Source organism: Thermobia domestica, chromosome 4 (assembly GCF_964235325.1).
Source record: "Thermobia domestica chromosome 4, izTheDome1.hap1.1, whole genome shotgun sequence".
NCBI lineage: Eukaryota > Metazoa > Arthropoda > Insecta > Zygentoma > Lepismatidae > Thermobia > Thermobia domestica.
Window position 1 is genome coordinate 308537035 of NC_137457.1, and position 21887 is coordinate 308558921.

The 21887-nt window shown below is 37.9% G+C and overlaps 1 protein-coding gene across 4 annotated transcripts in view; it reads left to right on the plus strand.

Moving 5' to 3' along the window:
* The window catches only part of LOC145684283 (multicopper oxidase 3-like), a 128369-nt gene that overhangs the window by 45370 nt on the left and 61112 nt on the right, over window positions 1-21887 (plus strand). For 3 of the 4 annotated variants that reach the window (XM_081756428.1, XM_081756429.1, XM_081756430.1), the window contains exon 2: window positions 20763-20864. In XM_081756428.1, the coding sequence (XP_081612554.1) occupies window positions 20789-20864 (76 nt within the window). In that variant the 5' untranslated portion in view covers window positions 20763-20788. Of the gene's footprint in view, window positions 1-14336; window positions 14431-20762; window positions 20865-21887 lie in introns of those variants that run through there. The other variant, XM_081756427.1, reaches the window with a different exon arrangement.

Sequence of the window (21887 nt, forward strand, 5' to 3'; positions counted from 1 at the left end):
ATCAGTTCTTCATTTTGTTAATAATTTCCTTCAAGTTTCCCAGACGCTAAAGACTTCCAACACACGATGAAACCAAAAGGTATTGTACGAAGGGTCATCAGAAAGTAAGGTTACAATGCCTGTAGTGAAACGTGTATATTTTTCTTCATACAACCAATACAACCAGTAGATAGATAGGCTATTTTTCTACATATCCTCTAAACCGGTTGAGGCACGTGTCGCATCGTGGGAATGTGAAGATCCTGGAGAAATCTTATCTTCAGCCACGTTGTTATGAAGTGTTTCACCTCCTCATCTGAAGCGATGCGTCAGCATGAAAAGTGCTCCTTGAAGTGTCATCAGATGTAGTAACGTAATGCTCGTGATCCTGCTGTTGTCTTGAGTAAGCTCTTCCTCGCCAACTGTGTTCAAATCTGTTGATGCCGTGCTGGGTTGGTCATTGCGCTCCTCGTCGGTAACGTTTCCTCTATCAGCTGCAAACTTTCGACATCATTGTGCGACTTGCTGACGAGACATTACAGTCTCTCCACAAACCTCTACCAGCTGTCGGTGAATTTCAGCCGCGGTTACATTTCACCCTCAGAAATCGAATAACCAAACGACGTTTTCGCGAGACCAGTTTTCCAAACAAGTCACCTTTTGTATTTACCAAGGATGTTATAAAATACAGGATCTGCCCTTACAACAAAATCTTAAAGCCATACGTCACAGCTTCGCCACCCCTACTCTACCCACTCCGCCCAATATGATCGCAATGTTTCGAGCCAACAATCATGGCGGAAACAAAAGTAGCCAATCAGACGATGGCGGAAACAAAAGTAACCAATCAGACGTGCCGATGCTCGATTGATTTTTGGCTTCATTGATTTATTGGGATGTAGATACATATGGGCAGATCCTCTATTTTATAACATCCTTGATGTTTACCTACTAATATAGCGCCGTAGGTGATGGGGGGCTGAAATTCTGCACAGTTGCCAACTCTATATATTAAAATTACCTCGCACTCCTAATTTCTCTATAATACACGAAACTACAGAACTCAGCCTTGTAACCTTAGTTTTTGACCCTCCCTCGTAATAAATCTGCCTAGACCAAAGTTACCGAATGTTTTGTAACAAAGACATCTTTTCATAGACTGTCCAAACAGACATAAAAATTAATTTAAATATTGCTTTTTGTATTTTGTGAATGCTTTCAATTGGCATGTTTATTCCTCTTTCTTCCTGGAATTCATTGACCTTCCGAAACTAACAACAGGGGAAAGGTGTTCTCGTTGCACTAATTAGCTAAACCGATTAATAAACTTTCCGGCTCTTCAGGGGAGTATGTTTCGACTGCGTATCAACTTAGATGGAATGAATAGTAGCAAAATGCTTTTACTACTATTTTATTATCTGTAAGGACACGTCGCTGTTGACTGTTAGTACACGGTTAGTCGATGCGTTCGTAGCGCGTTTTTAAGACTAGGTGCGTACGCTTGGAATACGCTGACCATGTATTTAAATGTGGATGACTAATCACAATGCGCTGCAAACGCAAATGCAATAAAAACGCACAGAATACGTCGGCTCAAGCGTATTTGGTGCGTTTCGGAACAATAGACCGCCTGCTGTTTCGGAATCAGTAAAAGACGTCTAAAGGAAGGGGAAAAAAGACGTGTTGCCAGGCGAGGACATTTCTTCTTTTCTCTTCTTAATATATTATGCAATGTATGAAATTCACCATGCAGTAGTCTTTCTCTATTAATGGGATGCACTATAAATCGTCGTTTGCCTCGGCGTCTTTTTTTCTTTACATAGGAAGAAACTGCAGCTAACAGGAATACTTCTTCGATAACCTTCATGTCTTCTCACAAGAAACCAACTGAAGCAGGTCATTCTGATTCTACTCTTCCGGAACAGGAAATTAAAAACTAAGACCTGGAAACCCTTACTGGCTCACAGTATGATTTATAACTCTGGAGAAAGTAAAATTACCGAGTAGCCACCTAGGTCGCGTTCGCTGCGGATGGTAACGCATCGGAAACGCATCCTGGTATAGCCATAGTCTAAATGCAGAACATCGATTAAAAGAGACGAAAAAGTCCTTACTCAATTTCCCGGTATTTATCCTGTACTGTTATATAAATCCGCATAACTTTTATGTAATACGGGTTGCATACGCAGAAGGCGTTATCAGAAACAGCAAAAAACTTGCACTTGTTTTCGTATACATTTTCACTCCCTAAATCTGACTCCCCGCGAGCCAAAATTTAAAGAAAAAGGCTTTGTATAGACTTAGATTTGGTGAAGATCTATCTGTGCACGGTTCTAAGTCACTTGTTTGTTTGCGAAAGCTATAGACGACAAACAAACACACATTATTTCATTAGAACAGAGAAAGAAAACGATTATTGAAAGCTTTAGTCAACTCTTCAGATAATATCGATAACGACATCCCCTGCGAGACTTCTAGCAAATGTTACATTTCAGGATTCCATGACAACAGGAATTCCATTGCTGATTCCATTGCTTTATCACATGTGCAATACGTGGTTTGCACGGGATGGCAAAATTTGTCATAACTATATTATTTAAAATAAATATTTGTTGTTTGAAACAGGCTTCATGACGAGGGTAGTTAAATTTACTAAACCGACCTTCTATTTGAATACTACATGCATAAACCATGTTTAGGTCGCATTAGTTTAAGGTCACATGAATAGCGCTAAAGAAAATGGTCAGACAATCCCAACATGATTTGCTTGATTGTTGTCAACAAATACAAGAACTCAATTCTCGAACAGTAGCGAACACCTGTTTCATTTAGGTAGTTATCACAGTTTTGATATGAAAACTAGTCTTGTCATTGTCACAAACATGTTCCTTATCATTGAAGGTGTAAAACAAGTATTTATTTCTTTATGTAGAAGGAAAATCAAGAAATAAAGATAAAAGAGCTACTTACACTGAAATTGCAAACTGATATATTGAGATTGAAGCTTGATATTGAATTCTATATATAAAAAAGTTATCGTCTTCTTACTAGAATTACCAGGTATGTTTGCTTTATCTTTCACTAACACAACAGATCATTATTTAAAGAAAAAACAGACATAACGAGATTGTATTTGTAGTGCTTAGGTCTTTCTGAGTGCGAGTGTACTTTCCCTTCTCTTCGTTGTTCATGATGGGGTAACATACTTAGAATCGTGGCTTTAAGATTTGTTCTTTCTGGAGAAATGGGAGAGGGCGGCAAAAAATGTCATTGCACGGGGCGAAAAATTGCCTAGGGCTGACCCTATATGACAATAATGACCAAGTTTCATGTGTGCAATTTGATAGTGCGTTTCATTCTCCATAGAATGAAAAAAATGTTCAGATGTCACAATCAAAGAATCGGACTACAACAGTCTGATAAACCTAAAAAATGAAAATTAACAGTTATTCTATTTCCTCGTTTAAACCTATATGTACTGTCGTCACATCTATAAGGATAATTCTAGAATTTGTGTTAATTTTCGTCCAGGAAACAGAATGGTAAAGAAAAAAATATAATGTTGCTGTTATGAAAGACGAGAATAACCTACATTCAATATTTTGAGGAAACTAATTGTCGTAAATTCGAATTAATGAGGGAAGAGACTTGGAAGGTTTCTCGTTGACCTAATTAACGATTTCGCGTGAAATTTAGATTTGTTCATTATTCGTAACAAACCTGTATATTGCATGTGTTAAATAATTAGAATAGTCTTGAACTTTGATTGCTTTAATCTAATTATTTTGACTTCCAGACTATGCTATGCAAAAGTTTGTCTGTCGATCCGTCTACCTGTTGAGAGCAAAACGGTAAAAGATAACGTGAAATAGGTCTATTACTCGTCCCGATTTGGTCGGGACAAGCCCTATTTTGGAAAAAGAATTTCTGTGTCGCAACTAGGATTGCTACCAGACCCGAATTAGGCGGAACATCCCAAATATGAAGAAAATTTTCAGCGTCCCCGAATTACGCCTAAGAGGAACGCATTATATAGCAGAACGACAAATTATTTTAAAATACTTATAAAATATGGGACACCATATGAGGGGACGCCAAAAGTATCGAAAACACTTCAAAACATTGGACAGATAGAAACGTATGGCTGGACGCTAAATTATCCAAAACACAAAATATGGGACAGATAAGGACACATTATATGGCGGGACGTCAAAATTATCCAAAGCACTTCAAAATATGGGGTAGATAGAAATGCATTGTATGGCTGGACGTCAAATTATTCAAAACACTTACAAAATATGGGACAGATAAGGACACTATATGACGGGACGCCAAATTATTCAAAATGCTTATAAAATATGGGACAGATAGGAACGCATAATATGGGCGGAACGCCAAATTATCCGAAACAAAATATTTGAGGACCAGTAAATTTCGACCCACGATGTGTACCAATGACTATCGAGATATTTATATGCTTTTACCGTTAAAGTTTTTCGTGTTGCCTGCAATGAAATCACCTTGAATAAGGCAGTTCTTTGTTTGTACCGGTCCAATGGTTCATAACTTCTGTTCAACTAACCGCCAACAAATCGACATTGTGAATTTTCTATTTCCTGTAACTTTTGTTCAATTTTCCATTGTAATTTTCATTCATGATATATATATATATATATTTTTTTTTCTTGTAATTCTTAATAAATTGTTCTACACAAATTATGGTTTGAGGAACTGACGATCTACACATGTTCAATAAATGTGTACCACTTTAGGCTTACCAAAAGGTGGCAACCTCCAAATAATCTGTCTTATCTGTTTTCTGTTCACATGTTATCTAAGCTACGGGCAAAATCAATAGAAATTTGTATGCTTGTAGCAAACCTGGATAAGCATTACTGTACAAATTGCAACTCTGCAAAAATTTGAAAAGCACATTGGACAATTTTTGCAACACGTTTTGCACTCGCCTTACTTCTGAAGAAATGTATTTTCTTCTGAATCACTTGTACCATCAGCACAATAAATCGTTTCTTCTCGGTTGTACTTGTCATGAAGACTGACTTCCAAGAATTTCCACTTCCTTGAAAAGTCCAAGAGAAGACTTTTATAGAATCCCTGGAAACTTCTTCACTGAATTTTTTCAGAAGGTAAGTAAGTTTATTGAAAGCCATGTCTGGAAGTTCTCTTATTTGGTTGAAGTTTCTAGGGTCCAAACAATTCATAAAGTATCTTACTTCTTGAATCTTGAAGAAGTGCTCGTGCAGTATATGGTCACTGGATCAGAAGCAGCTTCATCTTCACATTCATAGGGAGACATGCTTTTCCACCTCCGAAGGTGAGTTGTCGAAAGGTCAATAGAAACAAAGAAGTCGCGTTCTAATTTTTTCAAATTTATTATTGGCCATTCTGTTAATCTTAACGCTGTATTCTCAACAGATTCAGAATCAGCTCTCTGCCCTTTCAGTTGAGAAAGAGAGTAGTCTGACCATTCGATACAACTACAATACACCAACACCCTATGTTTGGAGATAGTTTGACAGAAATAATCACTTGAAATATTATCAGGAACACTTGTGATGTCAGAATTATTTCGAACTCAAGAAGATTTTTATATATCCTTTCACTTTACACCTAGCTTCTGGTTTGATATTTTCTGTAGAAGGAATTTTGTTCATTGTTATGGTCAACTCTATGTACAAACACTTTCTGGGGGCAAAAAATTTTCTGCAAAGCAGAGTGTTTTCCACCATCTTGTTTTCGAAACAACTGCATAAGATACCTTTGTTGACATTTGATCTTCCAAATGTCCATTCGCACCCTGTGCTTGGAGATAGTTTGACACAGTACAGTTATTCAGCAGAACAAACAATGACACAGAATAAATGCAACTTTTTGTCAGATCACATATGACAAGATTGAGTATATGAGCGTAACACGACCCCTGTGACCGATCATAGGTGTTTTGAAATATCTGAGTATTGTCCTTGCATGTTACTTGCGCCATTGTGTTGAATTTCCAATACACTTCTTAATATCAAGGTTCAACTTCTCCAGAATTTCCAGCACTAAACCGCAAAGATACTGTCCTGTGGTAGATATGCATTTCACAATGGCAACAATTCTTTCTTTAACAACATACCGTAAAACAATATAGAACTGGCCCGTTGAGTAGTATTTAATAGGACAGAAAATATTCCAACTTGAGAGACTTCTTTCGAAATATCTTGTTTGATAAGTGTGTTGATAGCATCCGAAACATAATTCACCGTGTTTCTTGAAAGTTATGTGACCACAATCACTGTTTATTTCCTTGTACATGACTCCGTTTACTCTTCTCGATGACCTTGTGTAAATTATTTTTAAGCGAAAGATTAAATTTGATTAATAAAAGAATAATATCCTAAAAAGTTTCAATGATCTGTAGCTGTGTCTTCCAGTCTATAGTTTGCTTCATTTCCGTCTCTTTTGTAAGTAAGCCCTTCTTTGCCAATGAGATGAGTTTCAGCACTTCGACAACTCGATGCATTACCTGCCTGTTCTTAACCGGATACTACCGTTATTTTATCTGTACATGAGAAAGTGGTTTCTTAAAACTATAAAGCAAACTCAGGATTAAAGGGTAGACCTATGCTTTATTTTGGTTGATGGGGATGGAACAAAAAAAATTTCCTCATATCATCTTCTTGTGGATTATGTGTGAAAGAGTTCGTTGCTCTGTTCCCTGCTCTATCATGCTTTTAAATGTTTTCACTGACTTCGGAATGGAATTGACTTTACTAGAACTGGAGCTTTTCTGTTCATTTTCTTCTTTGACAGCAACAATCGTAGCTGATGTTCGAAGCACACTAGTTAAAGAAAACTCATGGAGGTGGAACCTTCTTTTCATTTCCGACTCTGACAGTGACATTCGTACTTAATGTGCTGGGATCACTAATTTCAGCATTCATGAACCTAGAAGTTTCCTGTTCATTTTCTATTCTACAGCAGAATTCGTAACAAATGAGGTGGGATCGCAAATATCAATAATTTTTTCTGTCTCTTGGCAGTCAGTAGTTGATAGTCTTGCAGGTTTGGAGGCACTAAATAAGTATATGATCCTTTTGCAGGCATCAGCATCTGCTTCTAATAGCTTTGCTTTCTTTCCACGACGCAGCATCGATTTTCATTATTTAAAGCCTGGTTCATTCTTGGGAGCGATTTGTTAAGGGGTGTACCGGGCGCTACCCGGTAGCCCGGTGGCCCTATCCGCCCCTGGCTGGGCCTGATTCGAAGCAATCAATTCAGCCCAGAATAGATTACACTTTAGCACGGGACCTAAATCGAAGCAATCGATTCAACCGGGAGTAGATTACACTCTAGCACAGGACCAGTTAGGCGCGGGCCCTGATTCGAAGCAAACGATTCAACTGAGAGTAGATTACACTCTAGCACGGGACCCGTTGGACATGGAGCCTAATTCGAAGCAATCAATTCAACCGAGAGTAGATTACACTCTAGCACATGACCAGTTAGGCGTGGGCCCTGATTCGAAGCAATCGATTCAATCAGCTTATGTCTGACCCTTCTGTAGGTGTATGTAAGATTTGCTGATAACCAACAACTAAAACGTTCTTTCTTGTTAATTTCGGTTATTCACTGTCTGTGTCTCAATATTATTATCATAACAGTACTTGATCTGCTTTCCTCTTCACAACTGTCAATTTATGGGTTAGATACACGCGTAAAAGAATTACACGTGTAAGTATTACGTATGTATTTAGCTCATTTAACAACCCAGGAGCCACAATTTAAGAAAGTGGTTATTATATTCCTTGATTGAAGAGGAAGAAAGTATTAATTGTGAAAGAAGGGAAAAAATAATGGAAACTCCTTAAAATCTCTCTTACCTGACGTGTTATATCTTTTTTTTCTGAATATCATGCTCATATTTCTTTTGTTTCAGGGTTGCCAAATCATATTTATAATAAATTATGGAAACAATGACCCACGTGTAAACTGTAGATCATATGTTTCTCAAAGGTGTAATGAAAAATGAAATTAAATCTTTAAGTTTTACGTCCGACCATTATGCCGATTAGGCTAAAGGAGACGGTGATGATGAAAAATGAATGGAATGGTGGAATGGAGAAAGTGGGAGGATATGAAAGAGCTCCAAGAAAACCCATATACACTGTGTTTGTCCACCACAAAGTTCGTATGGCGTGAGCGGGGATCGAACTAGGGACCTGACGCACCAGAGGTGAACGCTCTACCACTGAACCATCGCGGCCCTCAAAGGTGTGATATTAAAGTATGAAAACGTAATATGGAATTCCGAATATGTTTTTTCTTTATCCAAAAATATACCGGGGAGCCAGAAAGTGAAATAATAATAGTAACTGTAGAAAAATATTAGCTGAACTCCTTGTGGCTTTGTGGATAACGTACGAGCCTTTAACGTGGGAAACCCGACTTCGATTTCCGGTGGGAGCTCATATGGTTCTAATCTCACGTTACGCTGCAGGTCCCTGTGTCCTATAGACTCGCTGCTGAATGGAATACTAAACTTAAATCGAATGGAATATACTCTAATAATATTTGCTGGTTGTTTAATTGATTTGGAAGTTAGCGGGTCTTTCAGCACCGAGACTATATAAGATATGGACCCACAGGTTAACGTGGAATTCTAGTCATATGTGCTCCCACCGAGAATTGATTGTGTATCTCTTGTTCCAAAGCCGCGTAGTCTGAAATGTCTAAGGGCTGTCCACAAGGATCAGTCTTAGGGCCACTATTATGGGACTTGACTCTACAACCAAGTCTAGAACTGTGAAACAACCTAAAAGAAACCGTAGTCTGACCAAATACCTACGAGGGACATCGAAATACAATGTAACTTATTATTAATTATTAATATTTCAAGACAAACTTACTTTTAAACATAACTTACGGGGGGAAGGGTAAGGGGCAAATGCCTTCATTTAAACTCCCTTCGTTAGAGTGGGAGGGGGGCTTTCCAAGATAAATTTTCTTACTTGATATGATACAGAAGATTGTTCGCTTTATATCCGACCACTTTTGATAGGTACTCACCTTAAGGGGTACGGCTCCGTCACCACCGATCATGTTCTATTGGACCTCCAACATTGTGGACTATCACACGGCATCGCAGTTTCCGTTGCAGCAAGCTTCGGCGCAGGACAGGCATGGGAATTCTGTACCACTCATCCCTGCAAGCTTTTCATAGATCATCCATGGTGCGTGGGCGACGATGTTAAAGACGTCGTTTTAACAGACCAAATGCGCAGAAATCCATTGGACTGGCATTTCGGCTTTTCAAAGAAATGCATTCAAACGGAATGACACGAATTCCTAATTCTTCTGCCATTTCCTGATAAAAACATAGTGACGTTCTAGCGGTGTGACTCGAAATCTTGTCCATACAGATCGTCATCTGGTTCGCGCCCATTCCATACAATTGTGGGATATCTCTCTGATAAAAGGTGTCAGAATGGATTCTTGGAAGAATCTTGTATTCACCTTCAAGTTTTTGTCCATCTTGCGTATCATCAACTTAACCTCGCATCCGAATCCCGTAATAACCATAAAGTCACGAGGGAGAATTTCATTGCACTGACGAACAGAGTTGCTGTGCTCTTTGCCGTCAGCACGAATATGAACACCAACAGTGAGTATGATTCATCCACTGTGATAACTTTCTTCCATTTCGAACCCGCAAGGTACGTTTCATACAGTTTCCTACAGTTTGTCTTAAGTTCGGTAATGTGACGCGGTACCAAGTGGTGTACACGGGTCTTCTGCACACACTTCAACCTGAGGCGCTTGGGAATTGTTTTGTTCACGTTGATGGTGGGAGGTAGAATCTGTGTTTCATAGAACATTGCGTTGCGGGATTTTTTTTTTTTTTTTTTTTGGCACGCTAATCGACAGATCCCACTTAGCACTACGGGTGTCACTTTGCTTGCAGCCCTTCTCCTGGCGATTTTCGTGGGTGAATATTTCGCAAGGGAAGCGTGTTGTGTGTAACAAGCCACAATAGCTTTTGCAGTAGTCTCCTTGATTGTTAACCCATTGTCCCGACACTGTTGCACAATGTGTATGTACGAAAGGATGGAAAAGACCATCTCCCAATACAGGTCGATTTTCGGCGACATTTGATAACACTCACTTCCAACACACACACACCTACAAAGGAGATACAGCACTGTTTCCATCAGCAAGCCCATAGTTCCAGCATGATACGCCAGGTGGCAGCACTGAATAGAAAATTGTCAGATATACAATGAACAACCTTCTGTAGGATACAAATATGAATATGGAAACGGAGCAAGGAATAAATGGATCACATTCAACTCCCGCTAAAGAAAATTAAAAAAAAAAAAAAATAAAATTAGATATACAATAATTGCAAATTTGGAGCGAAGCGATCGACTTTTTATTTATTTATTTATTACTCAGAATTTTTTTAAAAAAGTGTATCAACTATTTTCGTGAACGAACACGATATGTTGAATTGGCAATCAACAAAAAGCATAATCTCTTTGAAAAATTTTGTTCGCAGAACACAACGAAAAGGACTTCGCCCCATTTCTAATCCTGAAAATTCTATTGTGGATCGTTTACAATGAGAATTCGCACGCCAAATGCTTTTCTAGTGTTAAGTCTATGGGCATCCCGTTTTTCGGTGATTATTCTTCAGTGGTATGTCCGATCGGGATAACCGACTCCTTACGATACTCAGCGCGCGCTCTCAAATCACAATCGCAAATTTGATTGAGAACAGTTCAGGAGGATAAGTACTTACCCGGACAAACGAACACCTAAGTTGAGTAACGAGGAGCTTCGCTCCCGGACAAACGAACACCTAAGTCGAGTAACGAGGAGCTTCGCTCCCGGACAAACGAACACCTAAGTCGAGTAACGAGGAGCTTCGCTCCCGGACAAACGAACACCTAAGTCGAGTAACGAGGAGCTTCGCTCCCGGACAAACGAACACCTAAGTCGGGTAACGAGGAGCTTAGCTCCAATAAAAAAAGCTCATAAAGAAAGAAAAATGCGATTTAGGTTCAGTAAAATATCTTATATTAGGGCAACCAAATATGTTATATATACATTTCTTAATTCTTTAAGTTGTGTTAAATATTGAATCCTCAATTTACCTTCTGAAGCATGGAATGGGCTTCCCATACCATTTCCAAAAGAATTGAGAATTTGAGATGCTGCTGCTACCACACCATCTGAACAAAATACGCACATTTTCCTAAGAAAAAACATAATTACTATTTGGGCATACGTTAGTGAAACAGCAACTGGCACCCGTAGAAGTAATAAAAACGTTTATTAAGGTTTCAAATACTAAAGGGTCTAAATTTCATATTCGTCTAGGGGACCTCAGGAACGCCGGGTTTTAAAAATACAATGGAGGCATTCTAATTCACAGTATGCAATGAAAATCAGTGGGGAAAGCTGAGGTATGCATTACCCCTAGCTTACTGATGTCTGGGGCAGTGTCGGATCTAGTCCGGGGCCAGGGGACCTGGGCCCTTCCCAGTTTTTTTGAGGGACAAAAATAATTGAAGCTATTATTTATATATTTTTGAACTATCATAATCTGGGATTTGATTGGGCACCCCCAGTTTTTACCTTCTAGATCCGCCTTTGGTCTGGAGTCCTGCCCCGGAAAAGTGTTGAAAATTGACTCTTCTGTAATATAAGTGTAGTTGTCTGTATTATTGATTAAGAGTTTAGCAACGTAACCTGCTAACTTCTAGGTTTCTGACCACTAACTTAGAACTCGTTATCCCATTCTGAATACTAACCTTGGATTTACAGATTTTAAGAGAAAAGAAAACAAATGAAGTTAGTTAAACGAAACAAAATTAAATTTATATTTTATTAAAACGAAAGGCTTCTCTTTGGTTCAAATATTAAAATCTTATAATCTCCCTCTCAATTCTATGAAAAATCCAAGGATGTTATAAATAGAGGATCTGCCCATATGTATCTTCATCCCATTAAATCGTTGAAGCCAAAAAGCAACCGAGCATCGGTACGTCTGATTGGCTACTCTCGTTTCTGCCATCCTCTGATTGCCTATTTTCGTTTCCGCCATGATTGTTGGCTCAAAACATTGCGATCCTATTGGGCGGGGTGGTCAGAGTAGGGGTGGCGAAACTGTGACGTATGGCTTCAAGATCCTTGGAAAAATCCTGCTAAAGATTAGAATTTTCCCCATTTTATTTCAATGCCTCTTCTTTTTTTGTGTGTGTGGGTATAGAGCACCCCCAAAATGCTCGAGCACCGGAAAATCCCCAGAGTCGGCACCCATGACGATTGGCCTTCGAGCAGTTGTTCCAAGTTACGGTGCTGCATTTGAATATACAGCATAAGTTAAATATATTCGCAGTCATTCCTTAGGTGAAGCAATTTTACCAGTATGTTTATATTCGTTCAAAAAAAAAAAAAAAAAAAAAGGAAATTATGCATAGTAAATCAAAATGAATCTTGATTACTGGATAAGAGCGTAAATAAGGGCATCAAGACCAGAACTAAATTCTTTCTGAATCCAATACTGATTTATGTGGGTTTGATTCAAATGCAAATTATCTTTCACGTCTAAACCAGGGGTGTCCACAGGCTAGTTGTAAGGCGCAGTTGCATCCATATAATTTCTTGTTTTGAGGAGGGGGACAATTTTTAATTGAAAATGCTACAATCAAACTCGAGAATGGTAAATTTTGGGGGAAGAAAGGCAAATTTAAAGAGAAGAAAGGTAAATTTAAAGGAGAAAAGGTAAATTTAAAGGGAAGAAAGGTAAATTTAGGGGAAGAAAGATAAATTTAAAGGGAAAAAGTAAATTTAGGGGAAGAAAAGTAAACTTAAAGAGAAGGAAAGTAAATTTAGGGGAAGAAAGGTAAATTTAAAGAGAAGGAAGGTAAATTTGGAGGAAGAAACGTAAATTTAAAGGAAAAAAGAATTTTTTTTTAAAAAAAGGAGGGTAAATTTGGAGGAAGAAAGATAAATTTAGTTGAAAAAAGTAAATTTAAAGAGAAGAAAGATAAATTTAAAAAGAAAGATGACAAATTTGGGGAAAAAAGGTAAATTTAAAGGAAAGAAAGTTAAATATAAAAGGAAAAAGGTACATTAGGTAAATATAAAAGAAAAAAGGTACATATAAGGGAAAGAAAGATAAATTTAAAGGAAAGGCAATTTAAAGGAAAAAATGTACATTTAAGGGAAAGAAAGGTAAATTTAAAGGAAAGTAAGGTAAAATTGAGAGTCAAAATAGTAAATTTGAGGGAGAAAAGGTAAATTTTGGTGAAAGAATTCAAAATTTAAAGGTGTAAATGATAAATTGTGGTGGAAAATGGTATATTTGGGAGGAGAACAATACTTTTTTCCGAAGGGAAATGATAAATTTGGTGATGGCGTCCAAAGGCCTTGGGGAAGATGGATCCTCCTGGTCTAAACTACTGTAGAGCCTATTTTTTCTATAATGGTGGAAACAAGAGAATCTGTAGCGAAGAAATACATTACATTCTTATTACTATTATTATTAATTGTTGTAGTAGTAGTGGTAGTACTACTCATAGGTGTTTCTGTGGTCGAGGGTCGCGTTGGCTCAGTGGTAGAGCGTTTACCTCTGGTACCTGAAGTCCCTGGTTCGATCCCAGCTCGCGTCAAGTGGGCTTTGTAGTGGACAAACACCGTGTACGTGAGTTTTCTCGGGGTTCTTCCGTTTCCTACCACTTCATTCATTCCGTCATTTCATTCATTTCTCATCATCACCGTCTCCTTTAACCTACACTGCATAACTGTGGGACGTTAAACTGTTTCTGTGGTCGTAGTGGTGAAATCAGCAGATGGCCCTCGTATATCCATAAGCATAAGTCAGATGTGCCCAATAATAGAACAACGTTGAAGAACTCTGATGAAGACAATCTATTTGGCTTCTATATGGCTTATTTCTGGTGGTAACTAACAGCTATATATATATTATCATCAGCAAATTCTAAATATTTTATGGTTGAACGTTTATCCTCTTGGTCCTGGCAACACTGCTTGTTGATAAATACAACAAGATATTAACATTCGTTATGCTTACGTAAGAGAAGCAAACGAAAAGGTTAAGGAAGGATGATACCTTTTAGTTGTATTTACGCGTGCGTAGACCTCATCGGGAATTTCCTCCATTCGTTAAAAGCTTCTCATTTTCATTGCAACATGACAATACCAAAAGATTAAAAAAGAAAAGCAAGCAACTACAGCCATTCTCTTTTGGACTTCCCCGCCTTTTTTTTTTTTTTTTTTTGGCGCTCTAGATAGAGGAGGTGTCTGCAGGTTAATTTCCGACTGATGGAATAAAGACCCTTCACTCGTTTACTGAAGTTCGGTGTGTTTGGTTTACAGGAATAGATTCTCTCTCTCTTGGATAGCCGAAGTAATTTTTGGGTAAGAAAGATACTCGTACTATTCTAGCGGAAGGAGGGTCCTCCATAGGTGGGTTTTAGGGCACAGATTTAGCCAATGAGATTATTTTGGGTGAGATTTTTTTTTATTATTATTTCAAATGGTACAACCAAAGTGGAGAATAGTAAATAGGAAGGGAAAACGGTATATTTAGGGAAAGAATGGTAAATATAGGAGGAAGAACGGTAACTTTTGGGAGAAAATGTTAAATTTGGGAAAAGAATGTAAATTTAGATGGAATGACGGTAACTTTTTTTGGGAGGAAATGGTAAATTTGGGGGAAGAATGGTAAATTTAGATAAGGTCGGTAACTTTTGGAGGAGTGGTAAATTTTTTGAATGGTAAATAGTAAATTTCGGGAAGAATGGTATAGGAAGAAGAACGGAAAATTTGGAGGGAGAGTGATAGATTTAGGAGAAAGAACGGTAATTTTGGGGGATATGGTAAATTTGGGGAAAGAATGGTAAATTTAGAAGGAAGAACGGTAACTTTTGGGCGGGAATAGTAAATTTGAGGAAAGAGTGGTAAATTTAGAAGGAAGAAAGAAAACTGTTTGGGGGAAATGGTAAATTTGGGGGAAGAATGGTAAATTTAAAAGGATGGTCGGTAACGTTTGGAGGAGTGGTAAATTTATGAATGGTCAATTTCGGGAAGAATGGTAAATTTAGGAGGAAGAACGGGAATCTTTGGGAGAGAGAGATAAATTTAGGAAGGAAAACTGTAACTTTGTGGGGAAGTGGCAAATTTGGGGAAAGAATGGTAAATTTAAAGGAAGAACGGTTTCTTTTGGGGAGAATGGTAAATTTGGGGAGACAATGGCAAATTTGGGAGGAAGAACGATAACTTTTGGAGGAGTGGTAAATTTGAAGGAAGAACGGTAAATTTTGATAGAGAATGGTAAGTTTGGGAGAAGAATGGTAAATTTAAGAGCAAGAATGGGAACTTTTGTGGAAAATGGTAAATTTCGGAAAAAGATAGTAAATTTAGAAGGAAGAAAAGTAATTTTTGTGGAGCAGTAAATTTGGAGAGAGAATGGTAAATTTGAGGAATAATGATAAATTTAAAAGAAAGTACTATAACTTTCAGGGATTGATAAATTTGGAAGGAGAATGTTAAATTTAGATAGAAGAACTGTAAATCTTGGGGAATTTCAAACTTGAGGAGAGAATTGTAAATTTAGATGGAGAATAGCCAGTGTGGGTAAAGAAGGTAAATTTAGGGAGAGAGTGGTAAACAATGGTAACTTTAAAAATGAGACTGGCACATTGGGGAAAAGAATTGTTAGTTTTGCGGGGATGGGATGAACAATTGTATATTTAAGAGGGAGAGTACCTAATTTGGGTTGTTACTTTTGAAGGGAAGGTGCTAGGTTTGGGAGCAAAAATGACAACTTTTGGGTCGACCTCGTATTTCCAATGACAATTTTCCTTTTTTTCGTAAGGTAATTGTGTTGATTGTCAAATACTCGTCAAAATTACCAATTACAACGTACAGCCAACGTTGGCAGCTGGGTAACCCATGAATTTCCACTATTGGGCCTGCTTTATGTGTTCCTAAGGTGCAGAGTGTTCCAAACATATGCAATTGTGATTTATTGGTGTTACAAAAGAGATGAACCTTAATAACTGAAATATGTGTGTTTTTAGATAGTCGATCTGTTGTTATTTTTCCGGTCATCGTTCTCCTAAGTTGTCAAACAAACTATTTGTGGATCGCGAGAGACAAAGGAATGATGTTCTGAAAGGGGCAGCTGAAGTGGAGGGGAAAAGTTATTTATTGAATCTAAATTGTCTTCAAGAGAGAAGACAGTCCTATTTTTTTGATGAACCACATGAATTTTTAGCTACCGGCGTAATCATAGGGGTGAGAGCTTATCGTTTCACTTGAGGTGTATATGTGTGTTATGTGTTATGTGTACATGTATCCCAGTCATCGACCCATTCTCATGAATTTTACCAGTGCCATCTATCGCACAATACGGAGAACATCTCTTGAGGCTGCAATGTTGTCGGATTGCCGATAAAAAGTTTCGTATTGTTTATTTTGTTGTTGTCGTTGTTTTATATTTTTGCTATTATTATTGTTACAATTTAATTCCAATAAGTATTAGTGTTCGTGATATAGTTCTTTACGTACTGTATTTTTTTGTCGCTTCGCCACGTCTTCCAAGTTTGGCAACGTTGTTGGTGCACTTCCGTTGTTTCACGTTTTCTGAAGTGTTCGTTCGGGAAGCCAGCTCTACGAATCGTACTGAATTCTTCCGATGTATCACACGTGAAGGAAAGCAGTTCTATGATTGGCGTAGAGCCTAGGCTTCACGAGTCGTTGCAATCACTATAGCACCATTTTAGAACAAAAGCAAAAATGTGATTCATTGGATTTTCCTTTCTTCTTCTTCTTCTTCTTCTTCTTCTTCTTCTTCTTGTTTTCGATGCTTTTTTTTTTTAAATGAGTTTGTAATGATGTGGCGCATTCTTCTCTACTAATGTTCTTTTTAAAAATCTTTCACGCCTTACAATTCTGAACAAAGGCGCTCATTTTTTTTTTTTTTTTTTTTTTTTTTGTTAAAGGTATCTAACCTGAAATTATTTCAAAGATACGATATTATTAAGTTGGCAATTTTCTTGTCAGAAGTCTGAACTTGAATAGACCATAGCTACTTATTTTATTCAATAATTTCGTAATTTGTATCTGCAAAGATTGTTCTTCCTTTTTCGGCGTGCAAGTTAGCCAAGTCTCTTACAATAGGATAGAGTTATATTAAATGTTAACTTGAATTATTATTATTATTATTATTATTATTATTATTATTATTATTATTATTATTATTATTATTATTATTATTATTGATAACATATCATATGATTTACATACTACAAAGTAGATGAGCTCCTTTATAGGTATATGGTTAGCTTACGCGCCTTTGACGCGGGAGAACTAGATTCGATTCCCGGTAGGAACTCATGTGATTCGGATCCCCGTTTCGAATCGTCCAGGTCTCAGGCAGCTTCGATGCCGAAAAGGATGCTAATCTCGAAATCAACCAATTAGCGCATGCGCCTTTGGCGTAGGAAAGATCCGACGGAAGCTCATATGGTTCGGATTTCCACGTTAAACTGTTGGTACAGGTCTTATATAAGCTCACTGCTGAAAGGGACACAAAAATAAAAGCGAATTCAATTAAAACAATTCCAAATCAACCAACAATTACGTATTATGTTAGAAACTATTTTAAGATTTTAAAATTTCTCTAAAAATAGAACAAATGAGCTGCTTATATGTTGTTTCATAATCTTTGAACGCGCGCAGTGTTGCCACGTGACGAGAAGCCGTTTTTTAAATTTGAGACGAGAAGAGAAATAGAAAAATTCTCGTCTCGTTTTCGAGACAAGAATCCAAGTTACACGAGAAATTAAAGGAGGTTCGTGGGCAATAGTATTTCACCGAAGTCTTATATCCCAAAACAATTTTTTAATGTTATGTGGTACATTATATAAAACTGCAAATTGATGAAGTGAATATACGAACAAAATGAAGAACATTTATCAACCTCTGAAGATACGGAAATCATTACACAATACACTTCCATAGGCGGCATGGTCAGTGACTCAGTGGTAGAGTGTTTATCTCTAGTGCGTGGGGTCCCTGGTTCGAGAAGTTTCTAGCGAACAACATGCATCCATGGAGTTTTCTTGGGGATACTCCCGTTTCCTTCCACAGTGTCATTCTACCAATTATTCCATCATTATTCACTTGCCTTAAGCATAGTCTCCCTTAGCCTAATGGGCATAATCGTGTGACGTTAAACTGAAAGATTCCATTCTCATTTTTGAAAACTACATACACATGAGGCTTTACACTCATGCATATATTTTTTTTTACTCCATCAAGTAACTGATATAAACCTCAGCTTTGACATTTTCCCTAGTTAAACCTTACAACAGGTAGAGTTTATTTATTATAGACAGTGATGGATCTAAAAGGTAAAACCGAGGGGGGGAGCAGTCAGAACCCAGATTAGGTAGGCATATCATGAGTTTGCTATAAACTTTCAAAAATATACAAGTAATAGCTTAAATTATTTTTGGCACTCAAAAAACTGGGGGCCTAGGCCCCCCTCGGCTCCGGACTAGATCCGCCATTGATTATAGGGCTTCGTTAGTTTATTCAGAAACTCGAACCTGGGAAAGCAATATAACTTTTTTTTTCTTTAACGTTGAAACATTCTAAGAACATTTCTAGGATATCCTGCAAACATTCCTGCGGTCTCTATACTATTGTGAAATATAAGGTAAGTTCGTTTTTTTTTTTTTGTTTGTTTGTTTGTTTGTTCCATCTGTGACACAATCAACTTTCCAGTTTCAACAAATGATACAGCAAGCTCTCTATCTCTAATGTCCTTGACATTATTCAAACGTGAAGTGTAGCTGCCTTTCATTGTCCAGCAGGAAGGCACGAGTAGGCAGGCAGAGTGAATGATAGTTTGCTATTATAACAATTTTCCTCATGACGTCACATTTACGTAATAACTCTTGTTTGTGTGGCAAAGGCACGTTGACCTGCCTGCACTGAAGAGAAGTTCGCGTTTATTATGAAGGAAACTATAATAGTAATTGGGGAAGAAGGAATAATAATAATTATAAACACTTTTGAAAGTGTGACAAATTTAAACTGGGACATTAATTATGTACACTCATGTCCAAAATTATTGTCGCATATCTATAAATATGTTTTTCGAGGAATATAATTTGATAACGTACTCGCCTGATATTTCCTATAATGTGAGTATGTTCATAATCGGCAAAGACATGTATGTAGCAAATTTCATGTGAAAAGAGCTGTAAATAAGAACAATAAAATGAAAATAATATTTTCTTGTCCATTTAGCAACATTTTATTTTACTCGTTATAACTTTCGTATTTATAATTCTTTTCATATGAAATTTACCAGAAATATACATTTCCCGATTATATACATAGTACCAGTATTAAAAGTACCCTGCAAAATCATTATCAAATGATATTCTTACAAGAAGACAGTTATAGATATGCGACAATTATTTTGGACATGAGTGTACGTGGATGTATATACAAGGAAAGAACACCGATAAATTTTCGGAAATGATCCATCACATGAAAATATCAAGGTAAAACACTTTAAAAATAGTCTATATATCAAAATGCTAGGAGCTTCTTTGTGGCTAAGCGGTTACCGTACGCGCGTTTGGGGTGGGAGAGCCGGGTTCGATTCCCGGTGGGAGCTCATGTGGTTCGGATTTCAAGTTAATCAGTAGGTTCACGTCTCATATAGCCTCGTTGCTGAACGGGACGCTAAACTAAAATCAACTCAACAACTCAAAATGCTAGGTTCATATGTTCGTGGCCAAGGAAAGTTCTGGCCAGTCCTTTCGACAATGGGATCTCGAAAACCACAGGTGCTAGAAACGTGCCATTCTTGCTGATCGATTCCAAATTTTGTGTAGATTTGCCAGTTCTCATTCAAATTCCCCCCCCCCCCCAAAAAACTTTATTTTCCTATTTCACATTTTAGACATTGTTTTGACTCGATTAGTTTAATATTGCCACTAGGACGTTAAGGTTGATACCCTTATGAAAGGCAACCAGTAAAGGAGCTATGTACAGCGGGTTGACGGACATTTCAGGCGCTTTGGTTTAATGTGAATGACAAAACCTATTGCAAGCTGGCAACTTCGAAGGCTTGTGGACCCACAAGTAGACGTACTCAGATATGAAATTATAACTTATCCAAGTTATCGAAAGTGGTGCCCAAGAGACTACTGGAACTCTAAAGGGGGCCATAGGCGCACACACACTTGCATGACAAGCATGCATGAAAGATTTGTTTCATCATTCATATTGGAAGAATTTTTTTGACCATACACGTACCAACTTGTTGTCCAACTTACTACAAGAGGCATTACGGAGGAAAGGGTCACGTGATTTTTTTCCGCTGTCGTGATTGGCGGACCTAAATAGAAGACAACCACCTTGCATGAACGAGCCCATACACAGTAAACGTGCATGAAGAACGGCAAAATCATCATGCATGTTTACAGAAGATTTTGAAAACTTTCAGTATGCATGAACGAGACCATATACGATCAACTTGCCTGTGGTTTTATGACTTTTCATGCATGTTCGAAGGTTTCTTCATGCATGTGACTACGTGTATGGGCCTCTTAAGGGCTTATATGAATATAGAGCCAATAGAGGGAGTTTGTTTCTTTTTAAAAATAAATTTCTAATTAATTTGTTCCTGTTTTGAAAGTTTTGTTTTTCTTTCTTTTTTTCAGGTCATAAATACATCATTTCAAATGCTATGGATTGGACGACGCACTTCTTATCTTTGGTGTTGATAGTACTTCTGGACAATAAAAGAACAGATGGTAGGAAAGGTAAGTGTATCATAAAGCATGTTCATTGTCCTCAAACAAACTGCTGTCCAATACTTAACTATAATGCGACAAGTTTTATGTAAGGTCCGGGAAGAGTGTCGCGAGAACGGGAAATGTAGCGGACGGCACGTATTGCTAGTGAGGCGCATTGAACGCAAGCGTTAACCTAGCCCTATACGGGAAGAAATTAAACACTAGCTCTTGAGCCGAAATGCGCGCATTCTGTGTAGGTCTTTTGCAATGAGCGGAGGGTACTGCAGAGTTGAACATGGTAATGAACAGTAGGATAGGAATATCGCTCAAATACATCATTTGGACGCGTTTACCAAGGATTACATTTTCGGGCGCTTGGAACGAGGCGGCACACACAGGGTAGCAGCACGAGTCATCAATGTGCCATGAAGTGTCGTGTCCAGATTGTGGAAAGCAATTATGAACACGGGAGATGTCAACTATGGGACCAGTGGAGGTCGTTCACGTATGATAAGTCCGCAACAGAACCGATATCTCGCCCTAACTGTGCGTGGTAACTGAACTATGACTACAATAAATTACAACTGTCAGTGGAGTTTGCAAACGCTTCAGCAGTGATAATGTCGAGCCAAAGTGTGTACCGGACAATAGGTGCCAGTGATACGTATGCTCGAATACCAGCAACGTCTTCCACTAACTTCAGCGCACAAAAGGGCCTCTTCACAATGGTTCGAGAATCACTAATGGACCTTCAATGAATGGACCCGCGTACTGTTCACGATTAATATCGATACAGTTCCCAGAGCACACTGGTCTACGTCTGTGAAGTTATCCCGCCCACCTAACGAATTTTTCTTTTTTTTATCTACATCGTTAGTTTATCGTTAGTTTACGTTAGTTTTGCAAAAATAACGATTTTATTCGAGAAATAAATGGGCAGGCCAACTTCACGGTTCCCTGCCCACAAACGAATTTCAAAAGTTTTTCATATCACATCGTTAGTTTATCGTTAGTTTACGTTAGTTTTGCTAAAACTATTGTTAGTTTCGC